General features: G+C 39.6%; 1 protein-coding gene across 1 annotated transcript in view; it reads left to right on the plus strand.

Annotated features, from left to right (window-relative positions):
• Window positions 1-19,000, plus strand: part of KIF6 (kinesin family member 6) — a gene marked incomplete at both ends in the record, with an annotated part of 153,620 nt that overhangs the window by 98,393 nt on the left and 36,227 nt on the right. Inside the window, one exon of the mRNA XM_082303415.1 lies at window positions 7,249-7,304. Within this exon, the coding sequence (XP_082159541.1) occupies window positions 7,249-7,304 (56 nt within the window). The remainder of the gene's footprint in view (window positions 1-7,248; window positions 7,305-19,000) is intronic.

Genomic DNA, 19,000 nt, shown 5'->3' on the forward strand with positions numbered 1-19,000 from the left:
GGTTGCTTGTTTCTTTGCTTGTTTGTTTGTGATGTGGTGTTGTGGTGGTTTGGTTTGGTTTTTGTGGTGTTTTTTGTCCTGAGGTTTTCTCCTTCTCCAGGTTTCTCCTCCTTTCTTCTGCTTTCTTTAACACAATTTTCTCACTTCATAGGCATGAAAGACATTGTTTTCAGGGTCACCAAGTCTTACACTCATTTAATTCAGTGAAATTGAGACAAGAAATGATCTCCACGTCTTTGTGACTTACTCAAATTCTTGCTATTTATCACTTTTCTGAACTGATTAACTTTTTATCTGGATCTGTAACTCAGCCACAGGAACACAAATTGCTAAGGTATTAGATGTATGTAAGCATTTATCCATGTAAACTGGATGTTTAGTAATGCCTTTCTTCTGATCAATATATCAGATCCTGCCACATCACTGCATGATCACTGCATAAATGATTACATTTCTGGTGTTGCTATTCAGGAGAACACTTTATAGTTACAGCATGATAATGAGAACAATACAGTTCTGAGCCATGCCCTGCCCTTCCTCTAGTTAATCACAATTCTTCCATATTTTTTCTGTTTGTTATTACTATGAAGCAAACCAGTATTTCCTTCTGGTTTCAGAACATATAGTAGAAATGAGCAGAATTTACAAAGTTTGATGACAGATTTGCTTTCCTTAAAGGACAAAGAAATGCCTTGTGTAACCCCTCTCTAATAGGCATCAGCTGATTTCTGAAATCAGTGCTGATGTGAATTTTGATACTCTGGAAAAGGCAGTTTCCCCTACCATTTGCAGTCATTTTTAGCAAAGATGCTTATAGCTCCAAGTTTACCGAGTTCATTAGAATGGATTTATATCAAGTCCAGTCTGTAATTTGGAATGCAGCCTCTGAACTACCAGTTACACAAAAGTTCTGTTACCCAGCCAGTGTTCAAATTGCACAGGAAGAAGAGTGTGGACACCACATGTTTAAAGGTTACCATAGCTTCCCTTTATATGTAGGCTTCTCTTGTTAATAATTTTGTTTATAGTTGCATAACCACTTCTGTCATACCACAAACTGTTTGGTTCACAAATTACTTATTTTTAGCCATCTTATTTTTTCCTTTGGGTACTTTGGGTAGATTTTCTTGGCTTGCTAATTATCATAGAGTCAGAGAATAGGCTGAGTTGGAAGGAATTTTTAACAGTCATCTAGTCCAACCCTGCTGCAATGAGCAGGGACATCTTCAACTAGATCAGGGTGCTCAGAGTCTGTCAAGAGCCTGACTTTGAATGTTTCCAGGGATGGGACATCCACCACTTCTCTGGGCAACCTGTTCCAGTGTTACCACACTCATTGTAAAAAATTTCTTTCTTATACCTAGTCTAAATCTACCCTAAAGCATTACCCCTTGTCCTATCACAACAGTCCCTGCTAAAACATTTGTCCCCATCTTCCTTATAATTCCCCGTATATATTGATAGGCTGCAATAAGATCATCCTGCTGCTTTCTCTTCTCCAGGCTGAACAACCCCAACTGTCCCAGTCTGTCTTCCTAAGAAAGATGTTCCAGCCCTCTGATGATTTTTGTGACCCTGCTCTGGACCCACTCTAACAGGTCCATGTCTTTCCTGTGCTCCAGAACTGGGCACAGTACTGTTGAATACATTTAGTGCTCGGCTCCGTGTGCAGCTGCACTGTGAGCTCTGGCTGGCAGGAGCCCGAGGCAAGAGGCCTTGATCTGGCACTGACCCTTTGCATAACAAAGGGCACAGGGACCTGTGGTGCCAGCCAGGTGGACAGACACTTAGAGACACAGTAGGAGCCGGTGCCTCTGGAGGAAGAGCAGAGATTTTCACGCTCTTAGACTGTGAGGGTGTAAAAGTCCAGGGTTTCCTTTGTTCAGGGTCCCTCCTCAGAGGCGCCAGCTTGAGCTGTTATCCTGTTGTTGCATCATAATTAAATTATTTTAAGGATCCAGACATCTGAGTCTCTGCTATGGGAAACTTCGAGTTGAGCCATAAGGAAACCTTGTCTGACTGTGTGTGGTAGGTGCAGGGAGTCAAGCAGTTCACTTGTCAGCTCACTGGAGCCACCCACTGCAAAGGGGCTTAGGTCCTAGCTCAGGTGATGTGAGTGTAACTGATTTTGGCTAAGGACAGGGTTAATTTCTTGTAGCAGCCATGAGGGGGCAGGGCCTGGAGCCTTGTGGGCATAACCAAGACCCTACTGGTTTTTAATACCATCCTATGTCATTGCCAAGGGCAGAGGAAAAGAGCCTTTTCCAGTGGGGCGAGTGTGGCAAACAGAGTGGTGGAGTAACAGTGGTCCCAACTGAAGGGAGCACTTTGGGTGGCATGGCAGTGGCTGGGTCAAGCTCCAAACTTACTCTTTTGCACACTTTTGTTATCATTATTGTTGCTGTTATTGTTCATTTTCTTATCTCATTGCTGTTTCCATTAAATTGTTCTTATCTCAAATCATGACCTTTGCCTTTAGTGCTTCCAATTGGAGAGGGAGCAAGTGGAAGTGTGGTTTTTTTAATGGGACTCCTACATTGGAGAATAACATTCCTAAACCACAACAGCCACCAGAATGGCTCCTGGATGGTTGGGCAGAAAAATGTCCTTTACAAATACTCCAGGTGGGATCTCACAAGATGAGTAGAGGAGAAAAATCACCTCCTCAGCCTGCTAGCCTCCCTTCTTTTGATACAGCCCAGGATAAAGTTCAATGCCTGTGGTGTAAGAGCACATTGTTGGGTCATGTCCAGCTTTTCATTCACCAGTAACCCCAAGTCCTTCTCAGGGGTGCTCTCAATCTCTTTATCCCTCAGCCTCTATTGAGGGATAATCCTCTATCAGGATTTGCCCCAGTCCAGGTGCAGGACCCTGCACTTGGTCTTGTGGACTTCATTAGGTTCACCTGGGCCCACTTTCTGAGCCTGTCCATCCTGTCCCTCAGGTATGTCCACTGTACCACTCAGCTTGGTGTCGTATGAAATGTGCTGAGGGTGCACTCATTCCCAGTGTCTCTGTCTTCAGTGAAGGGGTCCATTCTGAGACATTACCAGTCTTAGATGGACCCCTGAGGGTCACAACTTGTCACCAGTCTCTGTCTGGACATTGAGCCATTGACCACTACCCTCTGGATGCAACCATCCAAACAATTCTTCATCCATTGAATAGTCAACCCATCAAATCCATATATCTCCAATTTAAAAAGGATGTGGGGGGCTGTGTCAATGGCCTTACAAAGCCAAGATTGATGACATCCGTAGTTCTTCTCTTATCCAATGATGTAGTCACTCCATCATAGAAAGCAACTAGGTTGGTCAGGCAGGACTTGCCCCGGTGAAGCTGTGCTGGCTGTTTTGTATCACCTCTGTGTTCTGCATGTGCCTTAGCATAGCTTCTAGGTGGATTTTTGCCATGATTTTCCCAGGCACAGAGATGAGTTGGACAGGTTGTAGTTGCCATAGGTCCCATAGACTTGTGTACAGGCTCCTTAGATGGTCATGAACCTGATCTTCTCTTACAGCGGTAGGGACTTTTCCCCTCCAGTTCCTGTCTTGCAGTCCATCCACTGAAGTGGTGTGGGAAGAGAGATTGCCAGTGAAGACTGAAGCAAAAAGTTGTCAAGTACCTCAGCCTTCTCCTCATCTACTGTTACCAGTTTGCCACTGTTGATCATCAGGGAGAGGTACATTTTCTTTGAGCTTCTTTTTCTGGCTGACGTACCTGTAGAAGTCCTCCTTATTATTCTTGCCATCCATTGCCAAGGTCAGATCTAGCTGCACCTCGGCCTTTCTGGCCTGATCCCTACACAGGCAGCATCACTATACTCTTCCTAGGTTATCTCTCTGTGCTTCTACTGCCTGTGCATTTCCTGCTTGCACTTTAGATTGGTTTGCAGATCTCAACTCAGCTATGCTGGTCTCTTTCCTTCCTTGCTTGATTTCTTTCTCTTGGGGATTGAGAGCTTTTGCACTTAATGGAAAACCTTCTAAAAGATCTGCCAGCTTTGTTATATTGCTTTGTTCGTGAAGGCCATTTCCCAGGGGATCCTATTGACTAACTCCTTGGAGAGCTGGAATTTTGCTTTCCTAAAACTCAGGGATCTAACTTCCCCTGACCCGTGTCCCTCTGGACTGTGGACTACACCAACACATGACCACAGCAGCCCAGGCTGCCTCCCATCTTGATGTCTCCAATTAGCTCATTACTTTGGTGACCAATAGGTCCAGTACTGCATCCCTCTGGTAAGGCTGTCTATTACCTTGCTTAAGAAGTTATCCTACATGCATTCCAGAAGTCTCTTTGATTGCGTACTGCGTGCCATATTACTTTTTCAGGAGATGCTGACATGTTTGAAGTCCTCCAGATGGACAAGAGCCGGTAAGCACAATGCCTCCATAAGCTGGAGCAAGAAGGCCTTGTAAATAGTCTCCCCTTGATCAGGGATCCTGCAGTAGATGCCAACCACTCAGTTCCCTTTGTTCCCTCAGTCTCTGATTCCTACCCATCAGCTATCAGCCTGTTCTTCAGATATCTGTTCTTCAGAGACAGCTCTTCACGCTCAATCTGCCTCTTGGTTTAGAGAGCAACCTCTCCACCCCTCCTCTCTCTGACGTGTTGTCTCTTCTGACATCCTGTAGCCACTGATAGGCAAACTCAAGTTATGGGATTTGTCCCACCAAGTTTCAGTAATGGCAACTAGATCACAGTTCTTTAGCAGTGTAGTGACTTCCAGCTGCTTCTGTCGGTTGCCCACGCTGCATGCATTGGTGTAAAGGCACCTCAGCTCTTGGACACTCCATTTTCTTAGAAGAACACCCCTTAACTGCTTTGAAGTATTTCCCTAGTCTTTCCCCGTTGGCTCCTATTGTCTCAGGAGCCCCTGGCACATCTTAATAAAACATCAAGTGTGCATTATATCGCTCTTACATTAATTGAATGGTGAATTGTCAGTGAGCCTACTTGGAAGTTTCACTGTGAAGGTTGCAACTGTTGCTGGGGCTGTGAAATTTTTCATATAGATGTGACTATACATAGTCATACATATACAATATACATGTGTTTTTTTCTGTAACTACTTGTGTATAAATGATCAAAAGCATCAGTTAATTAAATCAAATACTGAAGAGCATTTGTTTTGTTAAAAAAAATATACAAGAAAAAAATCTGGTTTTGAATAAAGCTTTTCATACTACTTCAGAGCTCTTCACAGGTGCAGTAGCTTATGCTGTAACTCAGTAATGTCTCTGGATTTAAAAAGTGGGTAAACTGATATAGTCAAAGATAATTCAAGTGAAAGAAAATAGGTTCAAGCTATCCTGTTAAGACAGTTGCCTATGGGAAGTGCCTTTGTAAGACAGAAATATTGATCTTCTACAGCTTTACAGCAATTCTTTTTCATTTTTCTTCCATACATTAATAACTGCTTCCCTGCTTAAAAGAACACACCCTGTGTTTATACCCAGACAGAATCAGATTTCTGCAGTTTGGACTTTCTATACCTGACTTCCGGAGAGCTTAATAATATCCTATTTCTTAATGCAACCTCGTTGTCTTAGGACTGTTTCTCCGAGGAGGAGAAAAATGCATCTCATTTTCTGATGAAATATGGTACCAAGAAATCTTCCCAGTTGTGCCACTCCAATGTAATATTCCATACTGCACGAAGCTTCTAAATCCCATCTTAGTCATTATTTCCAGTAGTAAAATTCTACTGAGCATACAGATCTAGTTTCCATTTTGTTGTTCTACATTAATTTTTTCCATTTTCTTCTTTCCTTGCTTTCTGTGTTTTAGCTGGTTAACAGCTAACTTGTTTTTTCAGTACCTATGGGCAAGTTTCATGGAAAGGATGAGTTTCACTTGGGCCACTTGTTGTTGTAATTTCTAATAATTAAAAACAAGTGAATATTCATTTAATTCACTGAATGTCTCCACTCTCTCGTTAGACAGCCTCTGAGTTTGTCTTGGTTTACATAATGAGTTAGAGATTTGTTTTCCAAGATGTTTATATTTTAATTACTGGCATTTGCATTCAAAGGATGAAATCTCTGCCAAAAATACTTTTTCCACTAAAATTAGTGGCTAAATTCACTCTGGGATTTCATCATGGAGTATTTATCTTGTAGGTAATAGAAGCCATGATTTGGCAACTTCAGCCTTTCTGTTAAGTGGTCTCCACGTAAGATACACGTGATTTTTTTCAGCTAGCAATATAACTGTTCACCCACCACTATTCATAGCAGTATCACCTTAATGCTAGATAATACCACCTTTTTTTTTGTGAAAGAAGTATTGGAAATAGCTTTTTCCCATTCAGTATTAGAGTCAAATCTTGTGTATTTACCTGGTTTATTTTGTTTGACTATGATTCATAGTCACAGATGGAATCTGTTGAAATGTTATAAATTAATGCCAAATTTCAGTTTATGTTATTGTGCTGGTTTATAAACTATGGTGTTTAAAAAACAGATGCACGACCTATTCAACTATTGGCAGTAATTTATGAATAAAGGCTGGATAGATAGCTGACTTCGACTTTTCCAGATAAATCTCTCTGTGAACATGAATCAGAGTCAATAGCCAACATGAGATTTGCCTCAGGAATTAATAAGTAATTGATGAACTTACTATCTGGCTCATGGGACCTGAGGGAAAGAAAGAGAGAGGTACTTCAGAGCTTCTTCCCTTTGGTATTTATGCAATCCTCAAAGCTTGCTTGGGGCTCTAAGTTAACCCCAGCAGAAAAAGCTTTTCTAAAGTCTAACAGAAGCTTCCATGGCTTCCACCTTTTATACGTAAGAAAGAGTAAGTGCTCAGGAACCCTCCAGCTTCAGCCATTTAGCCTTGTGGAATTCGGCCTTGAAAGCAAATTTTTGTGAGCAGATACCAATGAAGGCACTTGAAATTCTAACTTGTTCCAGTCTTATGAAGAAATGGACTAATTGAGAAGAGAGAATTTTTCAAATCCCACTTGTGTAGGGAGAAGCCATATTTGTTTACTCTGTTTTGGCATTTTTTGAGTTAGACGGAAGTACAATTTGTGGATTTCCTCAGTTACTTTGTCTAGATCAAGACTCTTCTAGATGGTTTCTCTTAGACCAGACAATCTCTCCTTGTGGAAAACTGTTTCCAGTTAGTTCTACTTATAAATGAAAAAGTAGTACTAAGAAATTATGTATTTTATTGTGATCAACTTCTGTAACTTGTGTTCTTTAGAATAATTCTGTATCATTATTCCTGCATTGACAGGTTTGATGAAGCTAAATGCCTTGGAGAGAAATTGAATGAAGTGAGAAATAAAATAAGTGAGTATATTTTAAGTTCATTTTACCTTTTAGCTGATAAAATCACAGAATTCAAATGTATGGGAGGAGATTCTAGTTTCTAAAAGAAAAAAGTCAGTGCATGGCTAAGACTTCCAATAAAGTAAACTGTAAGCTGATGATAGCAGTAATAATTTTATTTTGATTATTTCAAATACTGTAATGTGAAAACAGCTCCCTTCTTTCTTTGACAGGATGTCTGAAATTTACCAAAAAGAGAAGTTATGGTATTAGCATGGGATTTTTAAATTTTATTTTGGAATAAAAGTATCCAGAACTATCATTTGAAACTTTCATATCTATGGATTAAGGATTGTATTTATCCATAAATTTATATAACTTCTGATAAAAGATTACCACTCTGCACTTTGTACAGATTAATTAGAGCAATTTTGAGGAGTGCCTCAGTTTGGTGGGGAGTTTCATCATTTTTTCCTTTAAGGCTCCAACAGCATATGTTTGGTATCCAGTTTCAGATTGTTCAATGTCAAAAATCACCCATAGATATATTCAGCCCTACTGCAGGTCTAATATGATGCTCCTAGCAGACTTTGATATGTTCCTAATTGATTTCTGAGTTCTGTTGATTCCAAACCTGGAGGCTATCCAGGATTTCTGTCAGATATTAAACAGGTTTTTTTCTTTCCCTGAAGTTGTTGGAGATCAGGTTGATGTCCTCCATTTTGCACATATTCAGGTGAGCCATGTCTCTTCAACCTTGCAGATACAGTCTGTGAAGGACCAGATTAAAAGGTAATCTGGCATCCAGGGCAAGTGGTGTAGATCTTGCTCTTATTTTCTATCTCCTTCTTCTTTGGGTGGCACCAAAATAGACATGGACAATGAAGTCATTATCATCACTTCACGTCTTAGAACAGCAGTTAACTTCTGGGAAAGGACAAGTGTCTCACAACACAGCTGCCAAGTGCTCTGCACTTACACCATAGCCATGATTATATTCTCTGTGGTCATGAATGATAACTACTGCCAGATTCTCCTCCCAATCACCTTTGGGTACACCACAAGTCCCTCAGAGATATTATACAGTATATTTAAATTATGCCAGATATGCGGAAAGCCTCAGCCATGTTGGCAATGCATTTTCAAACCACAGCACAGCTGATGTTTGGAATAGATCCAGAAGCAGAGACATCAGGTGCTGAGTCCTGCTGCAGAAGTTTTCTGAATACTTGGTTACTTCTATAAGACATGACACTGGAATTCACCTGTCTTTCTTTCAGAAGGTTAATTTGCCTGTGTCAGACTGGCTAGAACATAAATGTCAGTACAGAACCTGTGCATGGATATTCATAGATTGACCCATGCAAGAAGAATTTCAATATCTACCTTGCAGCTATGGGTCTCTGCAGTGTCCATATAAACTCACTTAACTCCTGCCAAGTAGGCTTTTTGCTGTGGCAAACTTGGAAAAGCAGGTTAAACGTACTGTGCAGGACTCTTTTTCCTCTGCTGTGATCTAGAAGTCCACATTGTCCTGCATTCCTTCTGTCTCTTAGATTTGCTTATCTATGTTATACCCAAGAAATTTCTTAGCCTAAATAAGGTAGAGCCAAAGTCAGCACTGACTGTCAAGCTTCTTTCTTTTGTTGAAATGCATTTTAGAGCCTGAACTGTGAACACCAGCAATAAGTAGCTACACACAAGCACATCTTTCTCAGTATCTGGGGTTGCAACTGTGCTGCTTGAAGACAGGAGCCTAGCAGCCACCCTAAATGCACCTATTATCTGGGGGAGAACAAATGTTTGGAGGGTATGGGAGGCAGTAAAAGATGCAGTGGGACACATGCCAGTCCTGAAGGTACCACTTGCAGTGTCATGCTGGGACAAGACTTGTGTAATCTCTAAATCCCTTGAGATTTGAATCTCTCAGAAATAATGTAACAATGCAATGTAGACGTCATCTCTCAAGACTCTGTTTCCATGGATTGCTGCAAAATCTAGAAGAAACGCTTGGTTTGGACTGAATTGCTGTGGGTTTTTCCTCAGTAAGTTAGGCAAAACTTCTGTTAGCTATAGTGCAGTAGAGTATGGATTTTGCTGCAATTAAAAACATCTGTTTAAAACTTGCTTTCGGTTAAGTTCTTCAGTGTTAAAAGTGAAACACTCAAGTATATCTGGGAAACATGAGCAATACAACAACAGTATATGTAAACTAAAAAACCAAACTGATCCCTTGAACAAAGCAAGCAGCTGTGTAACAAATCAGTAGTGTTGCACTGAGCTTGAGAATGCTTACATGCCTCTTGTAGGAAATTGTAATAGGTTGAAAACCTCCTTTAAGAATCAAGCTAGAAATGCCTCCAAAGTTCTAAGAAAAATTGTACAAAACACATTTTGGTCTTGTTTTGGTATATAAAGTGTAGCTACAAGTAAAGAGTTTTCAAATTAAAAATTAATTTCCTTACTCCCTTTTTTTTTTTATTTTGGCGTTAAAATGGGAAAATAGTCTTTTAATTGAGTGTTTACTGTAACTCTACTGTATAAGCAAGAAACTCAATCCATGTTGTATCCATTTATAGCTATCTATATCCTGATTGATGCAGATGTAACTGCTTTGTGGATGGTTTTTATACACTGATGTCTGAGGCTTAAAAGTGATTATACTATACATTCCTTTCTTCAATTCTTTCTGTGTAACACTATGCAGCACATGAAAATTAGCACTCTGGCTAATACAAATACTCCATTTTATTCTTCTGTCCTTTTGTCCTGTCCATCTTTGTTTAGACCATATTTGTTAATGTATCTACCTATAAGCACCTCCTAGTAAGTATTAAAATTTTGCATCCAGTTCAGCTTAGTCAATTGAATTACACTACCTTATATATTTTAACAGCCTGAAATAATTTTTTTTTCCATTAAGTCTGTTTCATCATAGCAGTCATACTCAGAAGACCATTAAAGATGCTAAGTAATTTTACTAACCTGCCAAGTTTTTACTGAAAATGTGGTAGGCGAAATAAGAGTCATCTGCGGCCTGCAACTAGATCTTTCATTTACTTTTATTGTTGTTTTGGCTTCCTTAAGCATTCCTGGCTGCCTTGTTGTGCACAATCGAGAACAGATCCTGTCAATATCAGTTTCCATTATTTCTAAGTTACTCTTAATAATATAAAACTATGCACCACAGAGGCCATATTAGCCCATTTCCTGCAGTCTGATTATATTTTGAGATAGTGACAGCAGCATTTGGCTGTAACTTTTGTCATAAATACCCTTTCATTCTGACTTTGGAAATACTCGTGTTTTGCAGTGAAAAGTACACACAATACTCCAACCCCTTCTCAATTACAATAGCATTTCAAAAACATCAGGAAATTAGGGCTGTAAAGAGAAATTTGCAGTAGGATTTTCTTGGTAGGCTTTTGTTGATGTTACTGCTTGCACAAAAAGATTTAAGGCAAACCATCTCTATATGTAAGGTGGATTTCAAGTGTAGAGTGACTGTAACGTCAGAAATGAGACATTGTGGCCAGCATGCCTCTTTGCTACTATACCACTTAGTCCTGGATTCTGTCTCCTTTTATGTTTAATAGCACTACAGAGATTTTTTTTTTAATGAAAAATAATATATGTGTCTTAGATTTGTCATTATGCTTACTTTTCACAATGACCTCCTAGATGTAAGAGGATGAATTTTATTGAGGATGAAAATTGTCTTTTTCTGATACTTGGGGGAAAAAAAGAAAAAAAACAAAAAAGAAGAAAAGGAGGGAAGTGTTTCTAAGTCAGGGTCATTTTAGTTACCTTGTTTGCTGCATTATCACACTAAACTCTGTATAGGCACAAATAAAGGAGCAGAGGGCTTTGGTGCAAGTATTGATGGGCAATTTTTTTTGCAATTCAATATTGCAAAAATACACCATAAAAAGGCAGAGCAATGGTATAGATTTTGAACATGTAGACATGTCTGGATTTGTTTGAGTGAACTATTCAGAATTGTTTACATATGACTGGAGAATGCACCCAAGGACTGGGCTTTAAAAGACAAATACAAAAAAACCAACATGAGTGAAACTGGAAAAAAATAACTGGGAGGTCAGGAAATAATGAGAACTCTGTAACCAGCGTAGGAGAAGTGGAAAGTGGGCCAGCACTGACACAAAGTACATTTTTGCCTTTCTAGTCCAACATTAAGAACTTTAAAAGTGTGTGTTTCACTAGCTAAAAAAAAAAAAAAAGGTTTCTTTTCTTAGGGAAAAAAAATGCTGTGTGACAGCATATGTTTTGTATTTTATCATTTTCAGAGAGTTAGGGTCTCTAACAAGAACTATAGATCCTTTTGGTATTGCTGAAGAAGACAGTGAAGGAAATTTGATGCTGAAGCCAAAGATTTTATTTCAGAATACTGAGGAAAATTTCTCATTGCAAAAATTTGAGTGATTGTGCCTGGCACAGTGTGGTGAGTCAACCTCAGCTGACTATCGAGCAGCTCTCTCACATCCCTTCCTCAACCGAATAGGGAAAAAAAGTAGGAAGAAAAAGGTTGTGGGTTGAGATGAAGATGAGGACATGACTTGCCAACTACCAAGTGAAACAGACTGAAATTGGAGAAAATTAGCTTAATTTATAGCCAATTAAAATAGAGCTGTGTGGTGAGAAGCAATGACAAAACTTCTGAAGTAAAAACTTCTCTCCTTATCAGGGTTAGCAGGAGGGTTTTTTGTCTAGGATGCTGTTATCGACAAGGTGGTTGATACACTATTACTGGAAACATTCTGTGTCAAAGTACTCTGACAGTAAGGACTACTCTACATCTGAACAAACCGTAAAGCATTAAATAACAAAAAAGACCCAACTGCTACTACACTGATCACAGTGAGTTGGGGGAATTACACCTTCTAATTTCAGTGTAAATCAAACTGATATATTCATTCAGAATTTCACTACTAAAAAAGTTTCCTATAGGCAAGAATGTGCTCTTTGTTAGAAGCATTTAAGAGTAGTAAAGATTTCCAGTTCACTCCTATAAATGTCTGACTATTTTGGGTTATTTTTACCACTATTAGATTTAGTTTTTTCCTAGAGGAAAAAAGCATACTAAATGGTATTTAATGCCCAGAGGGAAGCAGCTGTTGTTTTTAGTCTGTCCAGAAATCAGCTAACATTATGATTGAAGCTGGGAGAGGAAGGGCAAACTCATGTGGGAGTAATAACTGTGTGAGGAAACAGGCACTCTCGGAATGAAAAAGGGTAGGTGGGTGGATTATGTGCACATGATGTTGATGGTGCATCTATACCCACAGGAATGCTGAGCTGTTGCACTGCTCTGCCTCATTTCAGGCTTTGATTTTTGCACACAAGATCATAGAATACCAAAGCCAATTATTATCTTTAGTGACAGCATGTTCTAGTATTGCAAAGCAAGGTTACTGAAGAGTCTTCATTTAATTTGCTTGCAAATTATTCAAATAATGTTCATATGTATCACAGTTAATGGAATGCTACACTGAAATGGTGAGGATGGAGGAGAGTGAAAACGAGACATGTCAGTGCTCAAAGATAATACTGATTCTGATTCACTGCCTTGTATGTCACACTGTTATTTCTGTGAATGCACAGTAGATGTTAAACCTAGTCCAAACCTAATTAATATAAACCCAGATTTTTTATTCACCTTTTTTTCTCTTTGTGCAAGATTCTATGTACGTACACATAAAAATCAATCTTGTTGCTGTCACTCTCCTTCCCCATGTGGATGAGCCAAGCAGACCTACAGTAAACTCCAAAGAATATTTCATGCAAGGGTTTTCTTTACACCTACACAACTTTATGAAGGGAACTGATAGCAACATTTTTGCACAGATAAGAAAATAATTAAGATAGATGAAGTTAGTTTTTTTAGGCAGAAGTGGTCTGAGAGCACTCTGTTGTCTATGGTGTATATCTACATTGTTGTAGCTTCTCATGCAGGCAGTAAGTTACTTTGAAAAAGAAGGATCAGCTAGTTAAGAACTAGAATCCCAAGGCTGGTATTAGGAATGCTATGCATATTTTGAACCATGATTATATGAGCTGAAAGAATTGAGGGAAGTCATGCATGAGCAAATAGCATTTTTAAAACTTTTGCTGAAGAAGTATCTGTACTTTGGAAGGATGGAATTTCTCTGTTAAACAAACGTTCCATGCTTTACATGGAACCTAAATCAAATGAAAATGCAGTGATGATTTGCTATACGAAAAGAAAATCCATCAAAATCAAAGCACTGGTTTCTTAAAACTCAGTAATATTGGTATTATTATCTATTTCTTTACAGTAATATAAATGTTCTGAGTTACAGACATGAACTTACTGGACATTGTTTCAGCCATGAATGAAGTGAGGCTGCAATAAGAGAGAAATTACTGTGCTTCAAAATGCATCCATTCTTCAGTGTAATATTCTGAGATACTTCTTGTTTCATAGAAATCAGCATTGTGACTTCCTAGTTGCTGATTTAATTCACTGTTCTAGTTTAATTCCTGAAAGTATCAAGTAGTTACAAAAACTTATATGTGCTCAGCAAATTTTACTGGAAATTACTAGTGTAGAAGAAAAATGACAAGATTTGGTTTAAAAAGGGATTGAGAAACTTCAAGAAGAAAGGTTACATTCCACAAAAAATAGGGTTCATATGAGATGCAAACATCTCATAAATAAATTAACTCTGTATGCAGATTCAATGAGCAGATAACTCAATAATGTCATTCCACCACATTTCATTCTTCAGGTAGCTTGTATTCTCAGCAGAAATCTTTAAAATCCATAGAATTTGCAATCTTGAAATCCTCACTAAGGAAAAACTCTAGCTGAGGTCAGTTTGAGTTCGACTTGTGCATGGATTGAAAAGAAGATTCTGAAAAGATTTCCGTATTTGTCTTTATTGTTGTTTTAGTTGACCAAAGGCAACAAACATTAGCTATAGAGTCATAGAATCATTGAATGGTTTGGGTTGGAAGAGACCTTAAAGATCATCCAATTCCAGCCCTCCTGCCATGGGCAGGGACACCTTCCACTTGAACAGATTGCTGTGTGCAAATGGGCACTCGGTGCAGCACGTGCTGTGCAGCTCATCCAGCACATTCAGTAGGTATCAGAAGTGCTGTGTGTGCCTTCTTCAAAACCTGCTCAATGTCAGGCTGCATGCATGCTGTATGTACCATGATTTATGTGTCCAAAATCCCTAGCTGGATTGCTCAGTACTGGAGAAATTCCAGATGAGCAGCCAGATCAGTGATCTAGAAGAAGCTGAAACAGTAGTTTATCATGAGAAGTAGGAGATTTGACAAGAAAACATCAGTGTAGACTGGAAGTTCTCTGAGCAAGATAGGTTGCCTGTCTGCTGCTTCACCACTTCTGTCCTGCACTAGGATATATGGTAAATTAAAGCCTCAATACACTTAGTTTCCAGTGATTTCTTTTCTCCTGGAACACTGCCTGTATGTTGCAGATGTGCTCTGTCACTTAACAGAGTTGGTCTTGGTATCAGGACACAAGTTGTATCAGAAAATAGAACACAAATATTATTTCTTCCATACTTTATCTCAGGTGTGTAACTATGCTTCCCAGGTGTAGCTACGTTGTTTACTCCTGAGGGATGTCGCTTATGTGTAACATAACAAAGCTCTGCAAAACCTGCAGCCATCTGTGAGAAAAACAGAAGAGAAAACAGACCTTGGGGACAAACAGTCCCCCAGATGTAATTTCCCAGCTGGGATGTTATTCAATGTGGCCCAGTGCCTAGAAGCCCCAGTCTGTTTCTGATCTGCAGGTCAGTTTCAAAGCAGTTTTGTAATAAATGAGGCATGTTTATGTGTCCACCAAAAATAGCAGTAGCTGCTAAAGCTGAAGCCATTCAGCATGGCTGACACAGTCTTCAGATTCTTTCTCCTTAATTTCTTGGCCCAATTGTTTGGCAACCTAATGCTGAAAAAACAAAATTCCTATGTGTGTTTGTTTTGGATAAATATCTAAGCATCATGCCATTATGACAGCAGTTTTGGAATCTATTTTTTAAATGTTACATTTTGATTTTTGGAAGCAAGGAATTGAAAACACAGAAAAACAGCTGAGTTTCTACAGATCTTATTTTCCTAACTACTTTGTCACCATATGCAGTTTCTTCCTTGTTAGAAATGTGATTTACTTTGCTTTGCAGGATGCTACAACTTATTTTTCTGTTTGGTTACAAATCCTTCCGTTTTAACATATTTCCTTCTTTCCATGATGAAATATAGCTTACTTTCATCCTGATTCTGTTAAGGTTCTTTTTCTACCACTTCAGGTATTATTTCTATGGCCTAGTTTAGCCAGGGATCTGTAGAGCATAATATAAAATGGTGTGGTCTTTCACTGTCTTCTGGAAGATCTCTCTCAAGGCGCTGGAAGGCAGAATAGATGTCATGACTTTGACACAGGCATGGCAGGTAGCTACAACATGGTAACTGGTTACTACCCCCTTGGGGCAAACTCGATGCTGTGATGCAAGTTTCCACAACCTATTTTCTTGTCCTATGAGCAGCCAGTTGGATCATAATATGAAGGAGAGTGATGGGAATATATTTTTGTTTCTTGCTAGCACTTCGGTGAAAGGTTCATGTTAATGATTTTCTGTTTGTTTGTTTCTTCACAGTGTTCATAGTGAGAGTAATTAATTAACTACCTTGTTTGTAATCAACAGATCGTATTTTGATTCACATGAAAACTTTTTTTAGAATCTCCTAAGTCTCTGCCAAGTGAGCAAGGCTTAAATTTTCTCGGAGTAGTGCATTTATGTTTGCTGAGTGTAATTCTAAACGACCTATGATTATGTAATTTATAGTATAGTAATACTTTTAGCTGAATGAGAGTCCCCAGAAAGCTGATAGTAAGATGTGCAAATAAGGAGGAAAACCAGACAAAACTATTAAGTCTATTTAAAAAGCCTGTAAAGCACTACTATTCCTTTCTGAGAACAAGAGAGAAAGTCTTTTATACTTACTGTAGGCATTGTACATGCTATAGGTCCTAACCCTACTCAGAGCAGTAAAATCAGCATTTTCCAAGGTTGAGGTTCAGGGTACTTGGGAGGTGCCAAGGAGGAAGATGTGAGGGAGCAATGTTGGGGCAGTCCCGTGCTCCACTTGGCATGCCTTTTGTAGTTGCAGTGTCCCTGGAGCTCTGGGCTTTGTGCTTTTTTCAAGCCTAACCCTAAGCAGAACAGAAAAATCAGATTTTTTCAAGGTGTATTTCCCATCTTGTGGGTGGTGCCAAGGAGCATGGTGTGGAGGGAGCAATGTTGGGGCAGTACCATGCTCCCTTTGGCCTGCCTTTTGCACTTGCAGTGTCCCTGGAGCTCTGGGCTTTGTGGTTTTCTCAACCCTAACCCTAACCCTAGGTGGAGCAGTAAAAGCAGCCTTTTGCCGAGGCTGAGCTGCCCAGCACACAGGTGGTGCCAAGGAGAAAGGTGTTGAGGGAGCAATGTTGGGGCAGTAGCATGCTCTTTTTGGCATGCCATTGTACTTGCAGTGTCCCTGGAACTCTAGGCTTTGTGCTTCTCTCATGCCTAAGCCAAGGCACATGCCTAACCTGACCCAGAGCAGTAAAAGCTGTCTTTTACTGAGATGCCCAGCACATGGGTGGTGGCAACAAGAAGGTGTGAAGAAAGCAGTGTTTGGGCAGTGCAGTTTTCTCTTTTTGAAGTGAAAAGAACAAAACCTTGCCAAAATTATACTTACCAAAATCGCAAAATTGGGGATCAACGTCTAACAAAAGGACAGGAGAAGAAATTGATGAAATGAAATGCTTGATGAAAAAAAAAATTCTGCACCAAAGGGAAAACAATAGAATGGCATGGGGTGACATGAAGTGTAGGAAAATGGACCAAACCTTGTCAAATTGATCCTCATTGAAAGTGCAAGATTTCATTTCCTTTCAGGAAAGGAAATGAAATCTTGAAAACAGAGAAGAAAGTGTCACAAACGCTCTGGAAAGGAGATATGATAAAAGGCTTTTTGTTTTTTTCAAGCCTAACTCTCGTTGGAGCAGAAAAATCAGCATTTTCATAGGTAGAGGTATCCAGCAGATGAGTGTTTCCAAGGGGCAAGGTGTGGAGGGAGCAATGTTGGGGCAGTGCCATGCTCCCCTTGGCATGCCTTTTGCATTGTCAGTGTCCCTGGAGCTCTGGGCTTTGTGGTTTTCTCAACCCTAACCCTAAGCAGAACAGTAAAATCAGGCTTATGCTGAGGCTGAGATGTCCAGCACATGCGTGGTATAGGCTCTCTCACTTCAGAGGTACACCTGGATTTATGGCAGCTGTGACAGAGCTGTCTGTTCTGCTACTGCTGCAGCACGGTCATGCTTTGGCCATTGTCAGAGAAGACAGAAGGACACATCATTGCTCTATCTTCATCATTCCTTAGCTGATGTAGGATTTGTCTTACCTGATCTGGTAGAAATGAGACTGGCAAGAGAACCAGGCAGCTCTAGTACCTTTTTTGCAGCCTTTTTCTTTTTTCTGCTCCTCCTTACAAGAAGAGGATACTATCTTTGGTAATATAAAGTATTCTGTGCAGCAGCACTCAGCAAACTTATTTCGGAAGGTAGAAGTTTTTTGGCTTCAGGGGGCAATGCATATGTTAATGGCAATGCTAAATATTGTCCATTGTTTCAGAGTCGCTTGCATATGTTTGTTTTTACTTTCAAACAATAGGCAATGCCCCGGGGTGACAGTGCATAGGCTGAATGGGTCCTCAAAATGAGAAAACATGATTTGTCAAATGACTTACTCAGAAAATACCAAACTGAATGAATTCATTTGAACAGCTCTATTATGCTCCCCTGGTGTGCTATTCTTTAAACAGAAGAACCTTATTAGTGTAACAGTCACTCCATGCCTAAGATCTTAATGTTTTCTTTGGCTCTGAGTTGGAATGTACATATGTAGGAAACATTTTCATTTTCTAATTATTACAAATGATGTTCTGTTCTTTACAAACAGAACTATTTTCAGGGGAAAAAGTTACGCTCAGGAAGAAACCAAGTAAACATTTTTTACTTAAGGTTTCACTAGAATAACTAAAACAAATTGACCAGGCTCATTGGATTTAATCAAGCCATGACTATAAACTTGGAAAAATACTCAGTAACAGATTTTCTGCCTGTAAGCTCTTTTGACTGAAAATGGGTAGTCATTGCTAGATTGCTACATTGCATTTTGCTGTTTTATTAGGCTAGTATGTTCTTCTGTCAGTCTATTAAATTTGCTCTTTTAAAGAAAAGATGCTAGGTGAGATTTGATGCTGTATTATGAGGTGTGTGTGTTAAATCCGACAATCCTTTGTACAAAAAGTTTTTCTTGATCATAGAATGACATAATATACTGATTTGGAAGGCACCTATCAGGATTATCGAGTCCAACTCCTGGCCCTGCACAGGACAACCCCAAGAGTGGCACCATGTGCCTGAGAGCATTGTCCAAATGCTTCTTGACCTCTGTGAGGTTTGATGCTGTGACCACTTCCCTGGGCAGCCTGTTCCAGTGCCCAACCACCCTCTGAGTGAAAAACCTTTTCCTGATATCCAACCTAACCCTCTCCCGATGCTGTGCCTGATGCTCCCAGGGCATGATTGGCCCTCCTGGTTGCCAGGGCACTGCTGACTCATGTTCAAGTTACCATAGACAAAGACCCAAGGTCTC

Source organism: Coloeus monedula, assembly GCF_965178545.1.
Source record: "Coloeus monedula genome assembly, chromosome: 2".
In the NCBI taxonomy this organism is placed as follows: domain Eukaryota; kingdom Metazoa; phylum Chordata; class Aves; order Passeriformes; family Corvidae; genus Coloeus; species Coloeus monedula.